This window comes from Echinops telfairi, unplaced genomic scaffold (genome assembly GCF_000313985.2).
Source record: "Echinops telfairi isolate 266 unplaced genomic scaffold, ASM31398v2 ScPeMD7_14;HRSCAF=57, whole genome shotgun sequence".
Taxonomy (NCBI): Eukaryota; Metazoa; Chordata; class Mammalia; order Afrosoricida; family Tenrecidae; genus Echinops; species Echinops telfairi.
Genome location: NW_022103911.1, coordinates 6,890,929 through 6,912,777, shown reverse-complemented (window position 1 = coordinate 6,912,777; position 21,849 = coordinate 6,890,929). Strand labels below are relative to the sequence as shown.

The 21,849-nt window shown below is 39.2% G+C and overlaps 1 protein-coding gene and 1 pseudogene across 4 annotated transcripts in view; both read right to left on the bottom strand.

The window, feature by feature from the left end:
• The window catches only part of LARP1B (La ribonucleoprotein 1B), a 106,403-nt gene that overhangs the window by 28,229 nt on the left and 56,325 nt on the right, over nucleotides 1-21,849 (bottom strand). Inside the window, exon 11 of one of the 4 annotated variants that reach the window (XM_045287385.1) lies at nucleotides 12,066-12,153. The exons of 2 other annotated variants lie outside the window; for them this stretch is intronic. In XM_045287385.1, the coding sequence (XP_045143320.1) occupies nucleotides 12,082-12,153 (72 nt within the window). In that variant the 3' untranslated portion in view covers nucleotides 12,066-12,081. Of the gene's footprint in view, nucleotides 1-8,861; nucleotides 9,002-12,065; nucleotides 12,154-21,849 lie in introns of those variants that run through there. One more of the 4 variants, XM_045287386.1, reaches the window with a different exon arrangement.
• Nucleotides 7,776-8,484, bottom strand: LOC101662274 (annotated as a pseudogene).

The following is a 21,849-nucleotide window of genomic DNA, read 5'->3' as shown; positions in this document are numbered from 1 at the left end:
GTGAAGAACTGGGGTACCGGGATCGCATGGCACGGAGTTATACCCTGACCTTAAATTGCACCTATCTTAATTGTACATTTCAATAATGTAACCCTTTATTCTCAAAAGGCTGATTGTCTCTGCTTTCAATATATCCTGGCCTCCACTGCTTTAGTTGGAGTCTTTACCAATTCTTCAAAGGTACTACGTCCTTTTTCTCTGGCTTTTGTTCTTTTTGGCAGGTTTATCTGTGATGGTTCTTCTATTTCTTTCTTTAAATTATCTCCTTTGTAGCTCCTACAGCTTCTTGGATTTGTCACTTGTAGTTTTTCATGTTTTGGTAAATTCTCAGCCATAATCTGTTCAAATATTAATAGTCTTACTCTTTCTCCTGTTTATTAGACATGTTGACTGTATTTCCTATGCTCCTTACAATATTGTATTTTATGTATTTTTCCATTTTTCGGTAGGTGGTGATACACTCTCAAATTTTCTTTAGCACAATCTTGCAGGTTCAGTAATTATTCAGTTAGGCAAACTGCTATTCAGCCCATCCACTGTACTATCTTATCAAATTTTTCAGTTCTAGAATTTCTGTTTCTTTTGAGTTTCTGGTTCTTGACTGAAAGTCTTCATTTTATGTTTTCGTACTTTAACATATAATTATTTCAATGTATGTTTGATAATTTTATTATCGGACTCTCTATTGGTCCATTTCTACTTTTTTCCCTTGGGTTTCTTCTCTCCATTAGCTCCACCCACCACCACTCCCATCACAGAATCTCATCTTGTTTTATGCCTCATTAATAACTCAACATTTTTATTAAAAAATGTGGGGTCTCAGATGACATTTTCCACCAGAAAACATTTATCTTTGCATCAGGCATGTTCACTCGATCAGGAATTAAACTACTAAAAGCTTGGCAAGCATACCTAAGGTGGCGTTAGTTCTAGGATAGAGATCTTCAGCGTTTGGCACAAACGTCTGCAAGTTTCACTGAAGTTCACCATTTGAGGCCTGAACTCCAATTTCCACCACCTCCAAACCTGTTAACTTTTATTGAATTATGCTTCTCAGCTACTTCTGTCTGTAACTCATATCTCTAGACGCCCAAATGCCAGCTTTATTCTCGATGTTCCCATGTTCTTCCAGATGTTGACCACAAAACTCTTTATCGTCTACTAGCTATAACGGGTTTTAACACAGAAGTTTTCTTCCCTATTTTTCTAGTTGTTCACAGCAGTTTTTACCACTACTGCCTGCACAAACACAATGTGTTTTGTGGTTATTTAACTTACGCCTTGAATTGGTCTAGAAAGAATCGAAGAGATTTAGTATCCTAAACAAAGCTCACTGTCATTGAACTGATGCTGACTCACAGCAACCCTATAGGAAAGGATAGAATTGCCCCTGTGTTTCCACTACTGTAACTGTTTATGAGGGTAGAAAGCCCTGTCTTTTGCTCACAGTCACTAGCAGTTGTTTCATTTCATCTCAAGGTGCTCGCCTTGTTGATCAAAGCCTAACACATAACCACTATGCCACCAGCATACAAAAAGGAGTAAAAATAAGTAATAAAATTAAGTACGAGAGTGAAAATAGGTACAAGGTAAAGCAGGATAGTAACTTTCCTGAAGTAGCTGGGTAGAAAAGCTATTTAAAAAAAAGGAAAAAAGTGTTTCCAGGAAATAATATCTGAAGTGGGCTTTGTAAACTGAAGAATAAAAAGGAGTTTGGCAAGTAATGTGCAAAGATACTGCAGGCAGAGGAAAACAGCATGTGCAACATGAAAGCATAAATCAGTAACTTGATATTTACTGAGCAGGAATTTTAAAGCTAAGCGCCGTGGTACACTGAAGGCAGACAAGATATGTAAAAACTAAACCATGAATTTTTATTTGCCAAGAAATTTTACTAACAACCACTAAGAAGAATAAGAAAGTCAGAGTTGCATTTTCAAAAGATGAGAAATTAAATGTTCTTTCCCCTTGGGATCGCTTATTTGGAAAATTTTGTAAGCCTAATACTGTCAATGGCTCCTGTGCTGCCAGATTAAGAAAATCTGACTGAAAATGGTGTGAGGCAATGTCTGATCTCCTCTGGTTTCACAAAGATGTAGGAGAATCAAACTATCAGTCCGAAGGCAATTCCTATGAGGCAGGGCCAGACTTACCTCTACCTTTGGTCTCCTTTAATAATTCTGACATCAACACCTCTCTCTCCCACAGCACTTTCTACTTCTCTGCTTGGTTCAATATGCCTGTGTAGGGATGGCTACACAGACAATAATCATGATTATGGGATTTGCCAGGGACATTAACTAATTTATTAAGGAAATTAACAATACAGGACCAGAAATGCTCAGGATACACAGTTCTTCCAGTAAGGTCAGTTCTCTTCTCAGTCAGGCCAACAGCCAGGCTTCTCAGCCACAGGACCATTCATCTTCTGCCCAGCCCAGGCATGTGTTACAAAGCTCCTTTACTGGCTGCTGATAAATGCCCCGAAGGTATACCACTCTGCCACTTTTTCAGCTCACAGGCACTAGGCTCTAGCTTCATAGGTCCCCAAACCTAGCTTCCCCTATTAAGCACTTGGAGGCACCCTCTCCACAAGTGAGCCCAAAGGCACTCAGTTTTACGTGCTCTGTGAGCTGGAAAGTCCACCGCTCTGCTCTGTTTGTTGATCTTGGTTCTACTGCTACCACCTCTCTCCACCACTTCACCACACTGTCACTTCTCCAGTATTACAGCTCTCAGACTCCTAGATCAAAAAGCTTCATCCTAGGGATCTTTGGGTCCAAATAATATGCTCCACTCCCAGCTCTTCTCTCTTGCTGGTCATGAGATGACCTGTTCCTGTTCTGAGATGACCAATTTTACTCTCAGCAGAATGGCAAAACCTACTAATCTCCATGTTAAGAGTCCCACCTATTTATCTGGTGGGAGTTAGGATGACTATATAGCCAGCAGAGTCTTATCAAATAAATTCACTGTGCCATAGAAAAATACCAGAGATAAAACCCCAAACAAAACCACTAAAAGTGATGCTATAGGACAGAGTAGAAGGATTTCCATAGGATTTTAAAACTGATAAATCTTCACAGAAGTAGGCTGCCACATATTCTCTCTTGGAAAAGCCCATCATCTCAAACTCAGCAGTCAAGCACATTAACCACTGCAACCAGGGTTCCTCAACTAGACAAATAAGGACATCACATATTGGTAAATATTTCCATGCAGCAAAACTAAGTAATAATTATAAACATGGATGTACCTAACATCAAAGTCCCAAAATAAATGAAGCACAGAGGGATAGACAGTCCTATAATAATAAGGACTTCAATACTCCATTTTCAATAGAAAAACCAGAGGTCAAGAAATGAAAAATCTGAACACTAAGGCATATACAGACCATCACACACAGCAGCAGCACAATAATACACACTACACAATACGTATGGAACATTCTTTAAGATAAATCATGTTAGACCACAGAACAAATCTTAACATATGAAAGGCTAAAATCATAAAAAGTACCCTTTTCTGAACATAAAAGAAAACTAGAAATCAAAAATATATAAATCAGAAATTCACAGTATGTGGAAATTAAACATACTCTAAACAAGCTAGTGGATCAAATAAATCAGGAAATCCTTAAGATTAAGAGTCAAATGATAATACCAAAACCTAAGGGATGCATAGCAAAGGCAGCAATCAGAGAAATATTTGAAGCAGTAAATGGTTGCATTAGAAATAATGATCTCAAATCAGTAATTAAATACAATGAAGAAACTAGAAAAAGAGAACCCAAAGTCCAAAGCTACCAGGAGGAATAAAAGAATCAAAATCAGTGCAGAAAGAGAAAATAGGAAAATAATAATCAATGAAACCAGAACTCGTTGTTTGAAACTAATAATACAACTGGCAAATCTAGACTGACAAAAAAAAACAGAAAATAAGTAACTCAAATCAGAAGTGATAGTGGGAGTATTACAAATAATCTTACGTGATACTTTGAACAATTACAAAGCAACAAATTAAACAGCTTTGATGAAGTCGAAAAATTCCTAGAAACACATACGCTACTTGACTCAATCAGAAGTAGAAGCGCTGAAAAGCACCATGAAAAGAGATGGAATCAGCAGTAAAATTCCACCTGGTGAAAAAAGTGCAGAACTAGAAAGCTTCACTGAAGAATTTTAATAGCTGTATGAAAGAATGACAGAACCTTGCTTCAATGTCACTGAAACCTACAAGAGGGGCACGATATCCTTATTTACTCTATCAGACAAGTATTTTCCTGACAAAGAGGCCACACAAGGCCAAAGATAAGCACAAAAGAAGAAAGAGACCACTATCTCCTATGTAGATACAAAAATTGTCCAAATACTTGATAACTCACAAGACCAAGTTGAATTTATTCCAGGTATACAGGAGTACAACAACATTGGAAGAATCGATGTAATGCATGACCTTAATACAACAAAGTGGGGGGAAAGGTCATCTCAATTTACACAAAAATAACATGACAAAATCCAGTACTATTTGAAAATAAAAACACTCTATCACCAAGGAATAAAAGAAATCTCATCCTAAAAGTTACTTATATAAAACAGTTATTCATACTCGGTGAAAAAAAATTGAGCACCTCTCCCTTAATGTAAATAATGTCACTGACACTTGTAAAAACTGTTAAATTGGTGTGTGCCCTGCTCTATATATTCTCAACATAATTTTTTTCTTAGAAATCAAATTTTACATGTGTAAAGATTCAAAAGGTCCCAGGAAAATTTGAACTAAAAGACACAGAATTTTTCCATGAATTATCTGAAGCCCCCTCATATATGAACTGGAACAGCTAGAACAGATTTAAAGAGAATGCACACAGTGGAAAATATAACTATAATATATAACAACTTGTGTAGAAATTGGGATTTGCTCTCAAAATCATAGTAAAATACTTAAAACATCGGCATGCAATTGGTGGCATTGTAGCTATACATTGGGCTGCTTAATTGCAAGGTCAGCAGTTCAAAATCACCAGCTGATCCTCAGGAGGAAGATGGGGCTTTCTACTCCTGTAAAGAGTTAACAGTCTCAGAAACTCACAGGGGCAGTTGTACCCTGTCCTACTGGATCACTGACTTGAGTTCACACTGACTGGGTGGCAGTGTTTAGTTTTTTGGTTTAATCCACATTAGTATGGTTCTGATAAGAAAGCACAAATAGTTGGCATTTATATATAAAGGGTATGTATGTATATATAAAATCAGTTTATTTTATACAATTTTATAATTAGTGTAAACCACATAAAGTACTTAATAATTATATACATACACACCAAAGCATAAGTATACACACATCAGTTTATTCACCTTTGCATAAAGGGGTATATATCAGTGTGTATACTCAAATGATATAATATATAAATATATAATTTGTCTTAGGTGCCATCAATTCACTTCTGACCCATAGCAACCCTATGGACAACAGAACAAAACACTGGATAGTCATGTGCCATCCTCACAATTGTTCCTATGTGAGCCCACGGTTGCAGCCACTATTGTCAATCCATCTTCTTGAGGGCCTTTTTATCACTGCCCCTCTACCAACCATAGTGTCCTTCTCCGGGGATTAGTCTGTCTTGATAATAACATGTCCAAAGTATGTAAGTCTCACCATCCTTGTCTCTAGGGAGAACACTGGCTTTACTTCTTCTGAGAAAGTTCACAGTACTTTCAATATTCTTCTCCAGCACAATTCAAATGATTCAAGTTTTCTTTAGTCTCCCTTACTCAATGTCTAACTTTCACATGTGTATGAAGCAATTGAAAATGCCAAGGCGTGGGTCAGGTGCACCTTAGTGCTCAAAGTAACATCCTTTGCTTTTCAGTACCCTAAACAGGTCTTGTGCAGCAGATTTACCCAATGCAACAAAACTTTTGGTCTCAACTGCTGCTTCCAAGAACACTGATTGTGGGTCCAATTAAGACAAAATACTGGACAGCTTCAACCTTTTCTTCACTTATGACCATTTCATGGTCCAATTCTGAGGATTTGGGTCTTCTTGATGCTGTGTTGTAATCCATACTGAAGACTGCAACCCTTGATTATCATCAAGTGCCTCAAGCTCTCCTTACTTTCATCAAGCAAGGTTGTGTCATCTGTGTGTAGCAGGTTATTTATTTCTTCCTGTGATCCTGATACCACATGCTTCTTCACATAATCCAGTTTCTCTTGATGATTGCTCAGCATACAGACGAAAAAGTATGGTGAGATACAACCTTGACACACACCTTCCCTGATTTTAAACCGTGCAGTATTCCCTTGTTCTGTTCCCACAAATGCCTTTTGGCCCATGAACAAGTTAAGTTCCACATGAACACAACAAAGGGTTCTGGAATTCCCATTCTTCTCAAGGTTTAACCATAGTTTGTTAGGATCCACACAGTCAAATGCTTTGGCATAGTCAAGGAAACATCTTTCTGGTATTCTCTTGTGAGCCAAGATCCACCTGATATCAATCAGCAATGTTATCTCTTATTCCACATCCTCTTCTGAATCTGGCCTGAACTTCTGACAGTTCCCTGTCAGTATACTGCTGAAAACATTGTTGGATGATCTTCAGCGTTTCACTTGCATGTGATAGTAATGAATATAGTACTGCAATTTAAGCATTCTACTTGATCATCTTTCTTTGGAATGAGTACTAATATGGATCTCCTCCACTTAGCCAAGTAACTGTCTTCTAACTTTCCTGGCACAGATGAGTGAATGCTTCCAGTGATTTATCAACCAGCCTGAAGCATTTCAATTGGTATCCCATCAGTTACAGGAGCCTGTAACTTTCTTCAGCACTACTGGTTCTTGCCCATATTGCTACCCCTGAAATATTGTAATGTCCATTAGTTCTTTTTGGTTCAGTGACTCTGTGCATTTTTTTAAATCATTTTATTAGGGGCTCATACAACTCGTATCACAATCCATACACACATCAATTGTGTAAAGCACATTTATACATTCATTGCCCTCATCGTTCTCAAAACATTTGCTCTCCACTTAAGCCCCTGGCATCAGCTCCTCATTTTTTCCCCTCCCTCATGAGCCCTTGATAATTTATAAATTATTATTTTGTCATATCTTGCCCTGTCCAACATCGTCCTTCACCCACTTTTCTGTTGTCCGTCCCCCAGGTAGGAGGTCACATGTAGATCCTTGTAATCAGTTCCCCCTTTCCAACTCACCCTCCCTCTACACTTCCCGTATCGCCACTCACACCACTGATCCTGAAGGGACCATCCGCCCTGGATTCTGTTTCTAGTTCCTATCTGTACCAGTGTACATCCTCTGGTCTAGCCAGACACGGAAGGGAGGATTCGGATCATGATAGATGGGGGAAGGAGGAGGAGGAGAGAGGGAGGGAGCATTTAGGAACTAGAGGAAAGTTGTATTTTTCATCATTGCTATATCGCACCGACTGACTCGTCTTGTCCTCTGTGCATTCTTTCCACCTTCTTTTGAAGCTTCCTGAATCATTCAATATTTTGCCAGGGCAATCTTTAAATATTGCTACTAGAGGATTGATTTTGAGTTCATTCAGTTTAAGATATGCCAAATGTGTTCTTCACCCTTTGGTTTTCAAATTCTAGGTCTCTGAGCATTTCATTATAAATATTTGACTTTGTCTTCTTGGGTTGCCATCTGAGACTTTCTGTTCAACTCTTTGGCTTCAACATTTCTTCCATTTGCTTCAGCTACTCGACGGTTAATAACAAGTTTCAAAGTCTCTTCTGATACCACTTTGATCTTTTGTCTTTTTAATGACCTTTTGCGTTATTCAGGAATGGTGCCTTTGGGTGCCTTACTTCATGTTCTTCACAAACGCCTCCCCCTTCTTCATGGAGGCTTTCAGCTCGGGGGTGGCTTCAGCGATCACGCTCTTCCTCAAAGGAGGACACCTTGCCAATGCTCAGGTTCTTCTCCAGCTCATTTTTCCACAGCAGCAATGTAAGTGCAGTCCATCTCCTGGGACTTCACAAAGGAGCACTCCACTCACTCCTTGTTGTTGCCGCGTCCACGAGCGTACCCACGTAGTCCACGAACAAGGTGGCAGAGCCTGCCCATTTGCACCTTGACCACCTCTGTGCTGGCCTCCTGGATGCGCCCCCGAAAGCCACCAGCTGGTCCTGGGGGAAGCCCACCTTGGGCATACACTCGGAGATCAAGGGGATGATGGTCTTTCCTGCGTGACCACCAATGTTAGGGATGTTGACTCGAGCCGGGTCCAAACCCTTCAGTCCGCCACAAAAGTACTGGCCCTGACAACGTCCAGAGTGATCACACTAAAGATTTCCTTGGGTCTGTAACGCCTTGATCCTTGACTGGATTGTCAAGGATGCAGATCATGGCTTCGGGCCAATGCTGGGCACAGGGGATCGCCAGGGTGTCCACGATCGTGGAGCTGGTGTTGAACAGGTCGTCTGGCGTCATGACTGGTTTTCTTGGGACTCCAGCTGGGATGACCACATCACAACATTTCAAGCAGTCGGGCAGCTGCTCAGGTACGAGGTAACCTTTCACATGGGCTCTGGTCTCGATGTGGCTCAGGTCAGCAGCTTACTCAAAGGGTATGAGCGATATCATAGAGGGCCAGGCAGTTCACCAGGGAGGGGCTGCCCGATTCCTCAGAAGCACCCAGCACGGCTTCTTTAGCATGGTTCTGGGTCGAGGTGATGAAACTGCAGTGAAGAGTAGTGGCAGCTAGCCAGGTGGGAAGAGAGAGCATGGCTGGGTGGGCGAGGCACAGGCCAGCGAGCAAAAGAGCCAGCGGCAAGCAAGTGACTCATCAAACGACCTCCACACGGAGAAAAGTCCTCTTGGGCTCTGGAGATGGGCCTGGAACTCAACCACATCTCCAGCTGCACAACAACCCCAGCAAAGTGGGCATGCAGGCCGCCGACTGGGACTAGATCCTAACCAGTGTTAGGTTCTGAGCGGCCATGGGGAGACTCGTCGCTTCCTGAAAGAAGAAAGCAGGCGGGCTTTAATTTAGGTTTGAATCACTTTAGGGGAGCCCTTATCCCAGATGGGGCTCCACATAGGTTTTTAACGGAGACTGGTCACACTGAAGCCAGCCAGGCAGAGTGGGATTCTGGGCTCTGGAATGTAAAGTGGGTGGTCTTGCGAGACCTGTTTTTTATTGGGGGGTGGGGGGTGTTTCCGTTTAATGTTTTATTTTTAGTGTTTTAATGAAAAAAGCCATGCGAGGACTCCCCTCTCGACCAGTTCTCCTCTCCTGACCACCAGGCAGTGTCTACATCCTCCGCCCTAACTGCTTCCTTCCCCCAAGTCCACCCACGTGTGCTTGCAGACGTTTCCTCTGGGGTTAGTCAAACAAGAAGGAATTGCATCTTGAGTGTACATAAGACCAATTTCGGCTATAGATTTTGGTAGAATTCTATTCATCACAACTTTTATAGTTGGTGCATAAATTTAAATAACAGTTGCACTGATTGAATTTCCATGAAGGTGGATAGACATAATCCCATCACGGATAGCACTGTGCTTTAAAGTTCCTCTTGTGTCATCAGTAAATCATTTGAATTTTTTTAATTCAAAATGGCCAATACCACCAGTCTATTTCGATTCAGTAATGCTTAGGATACTGATATGAGTTACATTTCATTTTTGACAATAATTTTCCTGGATTCATATTTTGCACATCAATAGATTTTTTTTTTTAATCAATTTATTCGGGCTCATACAATTCATCACAATACATAGATCAATTGTGTAAAGCACATTTGCCCTCATTATTCCCAAAATTCGCTTGCCTCTTGGGTTCCCGGAATCCGCTAATTTTCCTTTTCCCCCCGCGCCCTCCCCTTCCCTTCCTCCTCCCCTCTCCCCCATGCACCCTTAATAATTTATAAATTATTATTGTATCTTATATTTGCAACAATTTCTTTTTACCAGTTTCTGCATCATTTTTCCCAAGCAGGAAACAAAACATCATACCTGCACACTGTTAAACTGGCCATCACAAAAAAACGAGGTTGGAGCGAAACTGCTTTTATGTAAAAAGAAATTTCACTTTGACCAGAAAAAACCTTCCAGACGACGACACTGGGTGCACAAATTCAGGGCCAGTTGTTTGATGTTTGCCTAGCGGGGGGAAGTTAGTGGAGGGTTTTTTGAGTTTTTTGGAGGGAACCCCCTCCTATTGTTATAGCTTCACTTATGGTGCATCTACAATAGTCAAATTTAGAGAGGCAGTGAGTAGAATAAAAGCTACCAGGGACTAAAGGGGCCAGGTGATGAGAATTAGTTTTTATAGATAGTTTCTATTTGGGTAATGAAAATGTAATGGAAATAGAGAGTGGCAATGGTTACAAAAGGGCCGTGTTTAAGTGCCCGCTAACCAAAAGGTCAGGAGTTCAAACCCACCAGCTTTTCTGTGAGAGAAAGATGAAGCAGTTGGCTTTGGTCAAGATTATAACCTTCGAAACCCTGATGGTTTTTGTACTCTGTCCTATAAGATTTCTATGAGTTACCATCAAAACAATTTCAGTAGGTTCTTTTATAATGGTGAAAAAATACAGGGAATTTATTTAATATTGCAAAATTGCAATCTTACAAAGTACCAAGAGTAGATTAAATATTATGCCACATTTTTTAATTGGGAGAGGGAAAGGGCAAGCATTCCTTATTTAAACTTTAAAAAGTACTAAACAGGTGGGGTGCCCTCACAGTTGTCATTTTTGAGTCTATTTCTGCAGCAATTGTGCCAATACAGCTTAAGGGTCATCTTTTACTTTACCGATCATGATGTTCTCTACTCTAAGGACTGGTCCCTTTTCAAGTGTCACCATCCTTGTGTCTAAGGAACGTTCCGGCTGCACTTCTTCCAAGACAGATTTGCTTGTTCTTCTGGCAGTCCACATGCCTTTATTATTATTGCCGACTCCCCATCTCAAAGGCATCAATTCATTTTTGGTTTTTCTTACCTACTGTCTGGTGCCCATTCAGCTATTTTTAAATAACCTTGTTTTATTGTAAAATGTCACATATAGAAATATGTAAAATATATGCACATCTCCAGAGGCGATCATTATATTGCCTAAGATAATTTCCCAATAGTTCCTTTGTTAATAAGCATTCTTAATATATTTCATTCCCCTAGTTTTTGAACTTTTTTATATAAATAAAACAATATTGGAAAAGGTCTATGGATAACATCCACATAACTTTTTTTTAGTTTAGTTTTTTGATTTTTGAATTTTTCTAACATATGTAAGAGTAGAATGATACAAAGTCTTATTTATCACCAAGCTTCATCAATTATTAATTCATCTATACTGGCATTTAAAATAAAAATTATCAACACACCTACATTTGTTAGGTTTTCTACATTTATCATTATTTTATTTAACTGATAAATACTGCCTAAATGACTACAATTTATCTATTGTGCTCGTAAGGACATGATGTTGATGTTTAGTGCCATTAATTCTCATGGTAGGTAACACGTAGAAATGGAACTGATACTTCTGAGGACATATAAATGGTCACATTTACTAAGTATAAATTATTTTCAAAGGTGATTGTAATAATTTAACCCACTACTAACTGTGATAAGAGAGTTACCACTGTACTACTGCTTTTGCTGTCTAGTTAATCTGCATTCATGGTGAAAACTGTGTAGAGGAGAACTCCACTCCATAGGGTTTTTAAGACTGTGGCATCTTGGAGGCAGATAGCCAAGCTTTAAATCCGGGGCACCACTGGATATGTCTTTACTGCCAAACTGAAACTTTTCAGTTAGTGCTCTAGTGCTTAACCATTTGCTCCATTCGGGGATTAATACTGTTAAATTAGCAGGGCTTAATATTACAAATGAAAAATTTTATGATGTTAAAAAGAAAATCTTACAATGTATAATCTTCTGCTTCTGGATATAATGTATTAGCTGACACCAGCCTAGGCTTCCCAATGAAAATAATCATAAAAATTGGGAAAAATAAGTTCTGGCATTGGACTAAAGGCAATGCAAGATTGTGATTTGTAAGAGAAGAGAAACTCACCAGGTAAGCTCCATAATCACCTCAGTTCTCTTCCTGGGTACAAGTTCCCAATCATGGCACAGCAAGCTCCAGCCAAAGTAAAGCACAACTGTCCCAATGAGATGAGAAGGTAGTGCTTAGAGTTGAGGGCAGCTGAAGCAGTGGAATCTGTGAAGCAGAACACTAGAGAAATGCGGGCTAGGCAGTGATGAAAGGAGCAACAGTGTGTTAGGCCCAGACACACAGGAGTCCTTGGCTAAAAGCAGAGTTGGACAAGACATCTGAAACATACCCGAAAGCAGGTGCAGCAATAAGATGAGCCGAACAAATACAGCTTGCCCCCACTATCCAAAAGTAGAGCATTTCTGTGAAACCTTGCTTACGCCAAAATGTGAAAAAGTGAAGCTTACCATTCATTTGTATGAGAACAATTTTGGAACATTTGCAGACTCAAAATCTTACCTATCAATTCAGATCAAATAACACATAAAACCTAAAAAATAACTTACTATAGTGTTTGTGAATAGCTGTTCAAAGCTATGACAGTTTGATGCTGAGATGTGAAGTGCAGTTCCTGGGAAAGGAGGTTGGTGACACCACTCTTGATGCTCGGAGTGCAAGCTGCTCGCTGAGAAACCAAGGCTAAATGCTAGTTTGACTTTTCATTTTTTTGTAATAGCAAAAATTCTCTTAGTATTTTTTTCAGTTTGTGTCTTTTGTAAAACCAAAGTAGTATAAAGCAAATTTTCAAAAAGTTTAACTTAATAGGGGTTAAAGAGAGTGGAGGATTATATTGTGCAGTCTTATTAAGTCTAGAAGCGTAAGGCCAGCCACTCATTAATACCTGAGATATCATTAAAGTCACACTGTAGGCATAAGGCCATGCTATAAAACAAGGTCCACATCCCTGAATGAGTGTTTCTCTAGATTCCACTCTCCCTAGCAAAGCCTAACTCAAGAGCCGACAAATCCAGATGAGAAATAGAACTGAGTGGTTTTTAAGTTTTCTTAAAAGAAAGGCATTTCAATATCTGCCTTAATGAAGTCAACCCTATAAAGTAGGCCAATCAAAAGGAAAAAACGTTAGCCATCGATGACATAATCTATAACCTCTACAGTTTAAAACCTGCAATTTTCAGCACATTTTTAAGTTACTAAAGAAATGTGCAACCCATAGTCAAGAAGTTTTTTGTTAGTCAATAGAAACTGTCCCAAAGTTCTCTCAAATACTGCATTTTAAGGCAGACATTAAAGCAGCTGTTATAAATATGTTGGAAGAACTAAAAATAGAAGCTTCATAGGAAATCTCAACAGAAAAGAACAAGAAATGCTAAAAGTTGGAAATTCTAGAACTGAAAAGGAAACCCTAGAACTTGAGTTGATGGTGCTAGAAAAAAGTTTGTGATCTTGAAGATATATTGGTAGACATAATCAATCTTGAGAGGAGATGGAGAGGGGGAGAGATTTAACAATAGTTCTGGGAATATGGGAGTGTCAGCAGCTCCCCAAATCTGCCCACAGATATAGTCTAAGAAAAAAAAAATCTGTGCTCAGCCCTGTGAGATTCTGAATAGACAGTGGATAGTAAAAAGAAGTAAATGAGCCAGTCGGTGCGATGTAGCAATGATGAGAAATACAACTTTCCTCTAGTTCCTAAATGTTTCCTACCCGCACCCACTACCATGACTCGAATTCGACCTTGCAAGTCTGGCTAGACCAGAGGAGGTACACTGGTACAGACAGGAACTGAAAATACAGGGAATCCAGGGCGGATGAGCCCTACAGGACCAGTGGTGTGAGTGGTGAAACAGGGAGGGTAAAGGGAGAATGGGTAGGGAAGAGGAAACCGATTACAAGGAACTGTGTGCGACCTCCTCCCTGGGGGACAGACAGCCGAAAAGAGGGTGAAGGGAGATGTCAGACAGGGCAAGATATGACAAAATACCAATTTATAAACTATCAAGGGCTCATGAGGGAGGGGGTAGCGGGGAGGGAGGGGAAAAATGAGGCCCTAATGTCGGGGGTTTAAGTGGAGAGAAAATGTTTTGAGAATGATGTACAAATGCGCTTTACACAATTGATGTGTGTATGGATTGCGATAACAGTTGTATTAGCCCCTAATAAAATGTTTAAAAACAAACAAAAAAAGACGTAAATGACAAGCCTCATACAGTAAGAAAAGGCTGCCTGCACCACTCCCCATCTGGCAGAGCAGTTGCTGCAGCACAGCCAGCTCACCTAAGCAATGCACCTTTCACTGGACCACATAGAAGAAGGGCTCTTCAAGCTTTGGCACCAAAATATATACGAAAGATCTCCCCAGTGCTTTGTTCAGGATATGTATGCCTTTCCCCCTACCAATGCAGTGGACAGCATTGCTGTAATTTTAGTTGGCCCAGGGATAACCTGAAAATAAGGAAGATCCCAATCTCTGGATCAGAGATACATGGGCCATCATAGAGTGAAGTAGAGGGGCAACCAAGAACAGGAGAATACACATGCTGGAGAGTGAGCAACTCCGTAGGGCCTTTCAACCAGCTTGGGAGCTGCCGAAGAAAAAAATCTTGTTCTGAATGGAAACAGCATGAAGAGTCCTAAGGCAGGGGTGAGAACGTTGAAACCAGCACCCTTAGTGCTGTTTGGAAACTTCTGAAAAACCCGATCTAGGTAAAAATGGTGTTATCAAAGTTAAGGAGAGGTAAGTGAGATGCAGTCAATTAATATGGACCATCCAGGCTTGATTCCTTATATGATACGTTGTAATTCTAGACGTAATGCTTGTGGTTTTGATTCCTTTCTAGAAGGAGTTCTCTTATACAGGATTACAAAAGAACAAACTCTCTGCCGTGGAGTCAATTCTGACTCAAAGTGACCCTATAGGACAGGGTAGAAATACATAAGCAGTAACCAAGGCTTCTTTGATACAGGTTAAGATATGACCATGTTCACACCCTTTTTGTTTCTTTGGTACCTCTTTAATCACTACTAGACCATATGACTTAATACATCATCCTTCATTTTCATTAGGGGTATGGCTAAAAGACAAACCACATCTACATCAGAGCCATTCCTTAGTATATAAGTCATCTGGTACACAGGAAAATCTCAGGACCATTTGGAAGACCATGTCTAAGATCTCTGGGGTGGCTGAGGCAGCCAAGACCAGAAGTACCAATGACTGTGGCACAGAGGACTATAGGGTACCTTCTCCTCATCTGGTTGAAGAAAATGAGAGTGCAGAACAGAGATACAGGCCAGGATTCCTGGCCCGAGAGGCAAAGACGCTGAGGCCGGAAAAAAGAAATGATTGCTGACTGAGGAGAGAGGTGTTGCTGTGGATCAATGACTATATCCTTACAGTTTGCTGATCCAGACTTGTGGTAACCTATTAACTTTCGTGGCCATTGCAATGAATTATCGAACTCAGCAGAGAAGTACAATGCAATGGGAGGAGCTACTCGTCTCAGGATAGATAAAGAATGTTGGAGCATGGTGGAATGTCTAACCCTTGCTTCATGGCAATAGGGAAGCCAGAAGACAGGTATGATTCCCATGCCATTTGCTTCAATAGAGATAACCAACATTTGCAAGCTCTGTCCACCTGAGAGTTCCTAATAGAACATAGTGCTGCTAAATACTTAATACTCTGACCTGAGAAACACATCATTTTGTAAAGTTGTAACGTTCTGGCTACAACAGAAAGCACAAGACACAAGGATATAGGAAATGGTGGTCCATTCAAATGTACAAGATAAAAAGACAAACTATCTATGGAAGCTTAAAAATGAACACAACAAAAGAATACAGCATTGAGCAAGCACAGGATTTCAAAGAAAATAAGAAACCCAAGAAAAAAGGAAAATCAGGTGGGGAAAAAAACCCTATGAATACACAAAATGCCTAATAACTGAACTGTCCAAACACTGGGAAGATCACAGACTACATATACATATTTGGGGTGAGGAGGTACATTTCCATAATAGTTTTTTATTCTTCACCTATACCAGTTACCAGTCTTAAAATTTTTCTGCTTGCATATAAAATGGCCTACTTGGAGTTCTTCCCATAATGTTTCCATCATGCTAATTAAACCTAACCCAGTACAGACTGTATTCTGGTGGCATAATCTCTATGCAAAGCCTATCCAATCTTCCCTTTTTTAAATGCCTGGTCTTTCCATTACTATCTCCTTTTCCAGATTATCTTTATTCGTTCTTCATACTGGCTCAATGTTACTTTTCAAAATTTTTACAACACTCTAGAGGTAAAATAGGCAAAAGTGGTCCCCATCGAGATATAGACAAATAAGTTTTTGGTCTATATTTATACTACCAGCGGAATTGACATAAAAGTTGTTTGAGTTCTAATCAGAAATAAGATTTCAACCAGGTGATGGGGAAAAGATAAGCAGCCCTTCTTTCTTGGCAAGTCACTATAATACTATTCCCTGTGTGCCAGGTAATAATATGGTATCAACTGGTCAATTTGTACAGTCTTTCCACCTATTTAACAAAGACTCCACACTACAGTCAAAGTTCCTCTATCCATCTGCAACAAACATACACAAAGGTCTTGGTCCATTTGTAAAAGAAATGTTGGCAAGAGTCAGAGAGGTAAAGTTACAGTACATGATTGCTACCAGATCTCTCAAAACTTCAGGGTCCCAATCATTTGAGAATGGTGTGAGAATCAAGACAGAAGAGAGTCCGTCTTCAGTACACGCTCCCAATATGGACTACACATCAATTAAAAAGGCCTTTCGAACAATAGTCAGTAAATCCCGAAAGATCTCTGGAATTAGCCACCAGACCACCACTAATGAGTATAATTTCACTTGAAAGTACTCTTAAAAACAGCAGGTAAAGTTGGTATATTGCAGCAAATACCATAAAACCTAAAGATTGAGACCCCATTCTCTTATCTCAGAGGAGCATTATACCTTTTGTCTTTCCATGTAATCATTTTGAATGACAGAAGGTAGGAGTTTAAAATTACATCCTACCCTACACACCTTTTTTATTAGCACTATAGTATTAAAATTATATTACACTCTCGTGGATCTTTAATCCCAGTTATTAATCAAGTGTGCATATATGCTTTTGGACTTTTTATTTTCTTTAGGTTTATCGTAAGAGGGGACATCAAAAAGTTCACACAGAAAAATCCATTACTTTGCACTCCATTTGTCCATGAAGTGTTTGAAGCCTTCTTGTATACCTTTATATGCTCAAACAAGTGCCTCTATCTTCTTATGTGTTGTTTCCTACAACTTAGACTCCATATAGCTTTACAGTCAGTTTAAGTTTAAATAAAATCAAAATTAACCTTGTTGGAATATATATTGCAACTCAATTTAATTACAATGATCATTTTTACCAAACTGTGTCTTTGAAAACATCAACTTTAATATTCTCTCCCTTTTATGTCTTCACTAACCTACTTCAATTAAGTTTTATAATAGCTTCCTTAAATATCTGGCACATCCTCAATATAAGATGTATCCTCTCAGAATGCCCCTCACAAAACTGTCTTTACTGTAATCTCTGTTAATGCTGCCTTATTTGACAAAACTGGTTTTTTATCTGTAATTAAGTTTAGTTATCAGTGATGTAATTTAGGAAGGTGATCCAGAAAAACGTTCTGCAACTAAAGGCAAAATAAATGAGACAGGAGGAAAGGTCAGAAAGATTCAAAGTGTACAACTCCAATGTGGTATTGCTGGTTTACAGATGAAGAGTGCCATTTGAAGGAACGTAAGTGTTCCTAAAAGAATGGAGCCCTGGTGGTATAGGGGTTACACACTGAGCTGCGATTCACATGGTCAGTAGTTCAAAACCATCAGCAACTCTGAGGGAGAAAGACTGGGTTTTTTACTCCCATAAGCCATTACAGTCTCTTGGAAACCCACAGGGGGTTGCTATAGGTCAGAATTGACTTGATAGCAATGAGAAAAGAGGCTCATTTTATTAACAGCTAGGAAAGAAATCAATCAGCCCTCTAGCTATAAGGCACTAAATTCTAAGAGTCCCCATGAGCTTAGAAATAGATTATTTCACAGAAATTTTAGATGAGGGCCTACGCAAGCGAACACTGACTGGAGTCTTCAGAAACCAGATGAGCTCATCAGGACGTCATATCTTGAGAACTAGCAGATAATAAATTTCCATTGTTTGAAACTGTCTTGTATGTGTCAATTTATCACCAAAATCATAAAAAATACATATTTTTCTGTTTGCTTCATGATTAGTTTATGCTATTAGAAAGAAACTGGGGAATTTAAGTTACTACTTCTAATTGCCTTAAATTCACGTGAAAGCAGGATGTTGAATAAGGAAGACCAAAGAAGAATTGATGCATTTGAATTGTGGTGCTGAGACAAACATTGAGAGTGCATGAACTGCCACAAGGATAGAGAGGTCTTGGAAGAAGGTCAAAGTGCTTCTTAGAGGCACTAATGTACTTTGGATATATTAAGAAAGACCAGTCCCCAAAGAAGAGCATCATGCCTGGTAAAGATAGAAGGGCAATGAATAAGAGGAAAGCCCTCAAATAGATGGATTGACATAGTGGCTGCAAGAATGGGCTCAAGCATAGGAACAATTGTGAGGATGGTGCAGGATGTGCTGTGTTTCATTGGACTGTGTGTGGGGTCCCTATGGGTTGGAACCAACTCGATGGCACCTACCATCAACTTCTACTTGTTGTTAAATGGAACCTAAAAAATAATCCAGGAACATCATTCATCACTGATCTATAAGATCTTCTATTTACATGACCCTAAGTGTCGAAGTTTTATCAAATTTTTTATTGTGATTTAAGTGAGGGTTTATGTCTCAAATCACCGTTCTTCCCACCCCCACCCCCGCCCCCCAAATTAAACAATTTATCAAATCTCTCAATGCCTTGGTCTTGTTTCTGCTCCCTTCCCTCCTTCCCTCTTGTAGTGTGTATCTTCCCCTTCACCCAAATTAATACTATAAACCCTCTAGTCTATTGCTTCCTCTTTTCAAACAATTTCCATTGTTTGAAACTGTCTTGTATGTGTCAATTTATCACCAAAATCATAAAAAATACATATTTTTCTGTTTGCTTCATGATTAGTTTATGCTATTAGAAAGAAACTGGGGAATTTAAGTTACTACTTCTAATTGCCTTAAATTCACGTGAAAGCAGGATGTTGAATAAGGAAGACCAAAGAAGAATTGATGCATTTGAATTGTGGTGCTGAGACAAACATTGAGAGTGCATGAACTGCCACAAGGAGAGAGAGGTCTTGGAAGAAGGTCAAAGTGCTTCTTAGAGGCACTAATGTACTTTGGATATATTAAGAAAGACCAGTCCCCAAAGAAGAGCATCATGCCTGGTAAAGATAGAAGGGCAACTAGGGAAAACCCTCTAGTCTATTGCTTCCTCTTTCCTCCCTTCCCCTCCCATCTCTAGTAACCATCAAAGTCTGTTTTTGTTTTGTTTTGCACAAAAAAGATGGAAATGTAGTTTAAAAACAAACAGACATACAAAATGCTCAGTAATGGCAGCTAGATACCATCCATTTCCAGTCTAATGGCAAAGAAGGCAGTACTGTATAGATAGAAGTGATCAACCATACATTTCATATCCTCCTATTCCTGACTCTCCTTACTGTTGTTCCAAATGAATAGATACCAATTGTGTTTTGTTGGCCACTTGCAAGAAGACCTCAGGCATTGTCTTAAAAGCTGATAAACAGCCATCTCAGGTGCAACAATTGGTCTGTTTCCATACAGAATTAAAGAGTGAAAAATCTAATATGCATAGAAACAAGTGTCCAAAGGACTAACCCACACAAATATGCATCTCCATGTACCTAAGACCAGAAGAAATAGTTATGTCCAACTACCACTACAACTGCTCTGAAGAAAAAGTCTCTAATCATAAGAAACTAACTAGACTTACCAGGTCAGAGAGAGACTGGTGGGACTGGTTAAAAAGCTGTCCAGATCAGAGAACTCTGTCCATAGCCTTCTGCAAGCCAAGTGCTCACAATTTAAGCTCTGATATTAATCCCTATTTCAGATTTGGATTTTATTACTAATAAACCTTGGAGCACACACAGGCTATATGTTTCTTCCATGTGGACTTAGCTAACACCACGCTTAAGATGGTGGTTTATTTGATAAGTGTCTAAGACCCCGAGACATTATTCTTTTCTGATACCTGGCACCATCTGGTTTCTTCACCACATTTTGCTATAGAACCCATTATCTTCAGTGATCTCTTCATGAGAGCATGGCTCATCTTTTTAGATGGTCGCTGTATCCTCTTGTTCCTGTTTCAGAGATGTCTCACTTTTATAAACAGTAGAGTAACAAACTGACCATTCCCAAAGCTAAGCGATCTCTAAAACTTACTTGCATGTTTCTACCTAGTTACTAGGTAGACATCACAAAGGTTATTGATAAAAGAGCCACACCAAGTAATTTTACTTCATTGGAGTTAGGGAATACCTGTAGTTAGCTTATATTCTTTGGTTAATAATGCAAAAAAATCTAAATTATTCTGGCTTATGGGTTTCCCAATCATTTTCAGATTGTAACTAGTTTATTTGTGGGTCACCCAGGATGTCTGACTTTGAGTGCATGATTGTAACATCTGGTCCAATAATTTCCTTTTTCTTCAGAATCACTAAAAAAAATGTCTTAGATTTCTAGAGGAGTGCAAAGGCAAAGTAAGAACTCCTTTGCTAAGTAAGGTAATATCCCTTTTGGGTACTAATTTAATGTGAAAAACATCCTGCCTAGACACTCCACCTTTGACTTGTTCCTAGGCTTGTGCCTTACACCATTATTTTTAGGTAGCTGTTGCAATGTTGAATGATTCAAACACTCCAAATTCTCTAACTAACTTGGGGTAAAATTAGTTTAAGTATAACACTTCTCTATGTTCTCAACATCCTTAAATTTTATTCTGGCAATTCTAGTCCTTGTAAATCTAATTTAAATAGATTTTTTTCTCACCTATCAACTAGCCATTTTAGTCATTTTCAGCACTAAGGACATGCCAGAAACATAAAATCTATATATAGTGGTATGTTGATCTACTTCAAATAACTTCTGGATTCACTAACTTTCTCTTGCAGAGGTCAGAAAAGATAACCCAATACCTAATCAACCTGGCATACTTTTCATTCCTAGCAATTCCAACATTTTCACAGGTTTTATCACAATTTTGTTTTTTCACAGGTGTGTTTTTTCACAATTATCATTCCCTACATCTTTGTGTCAGATTTTGGCTTCCAAAACACTATATTTTTCTATATAAGACCTAATCGGTCATACCTCAAGGCTTAGGTCTAGGCCTTTCTATAATCTTTGCCACCAATGTCAATAGCATGCAACTTCAATAACTTTCTGCCTGCCCTTGTCCCTACCTCCAATCCCATCTCTTTCACAACAATGATCTGTTAAAATTGAAATTAGATGATGTCCTTCTGTCTGTGTAAAATCCCTAAGTACTGTATTTGAACTTCAGATCAATTCCAAACTATCCAACATGGTCCACAAAAGTCCTATATGATCTGACTCCTGTTTATCAGAATTGTCTTTTTGTATAATGCTATATTGCAGATTGAACTTTTTTTAGTACCTGAACTATGCCAGATTCTTTCTGGCATTAGATCCTTGACACCTGTTGTTCCCGATTTCTGGATTACTATTTCACTACCCTTTACATAGTTAACTCCTACCTAAAATTCAACATATCTGTTACCTTCTTAAAAGCCTCCCAACCACCTTGGTCAGCAATGTTGCTTTCTTTACCTTTTTCACGA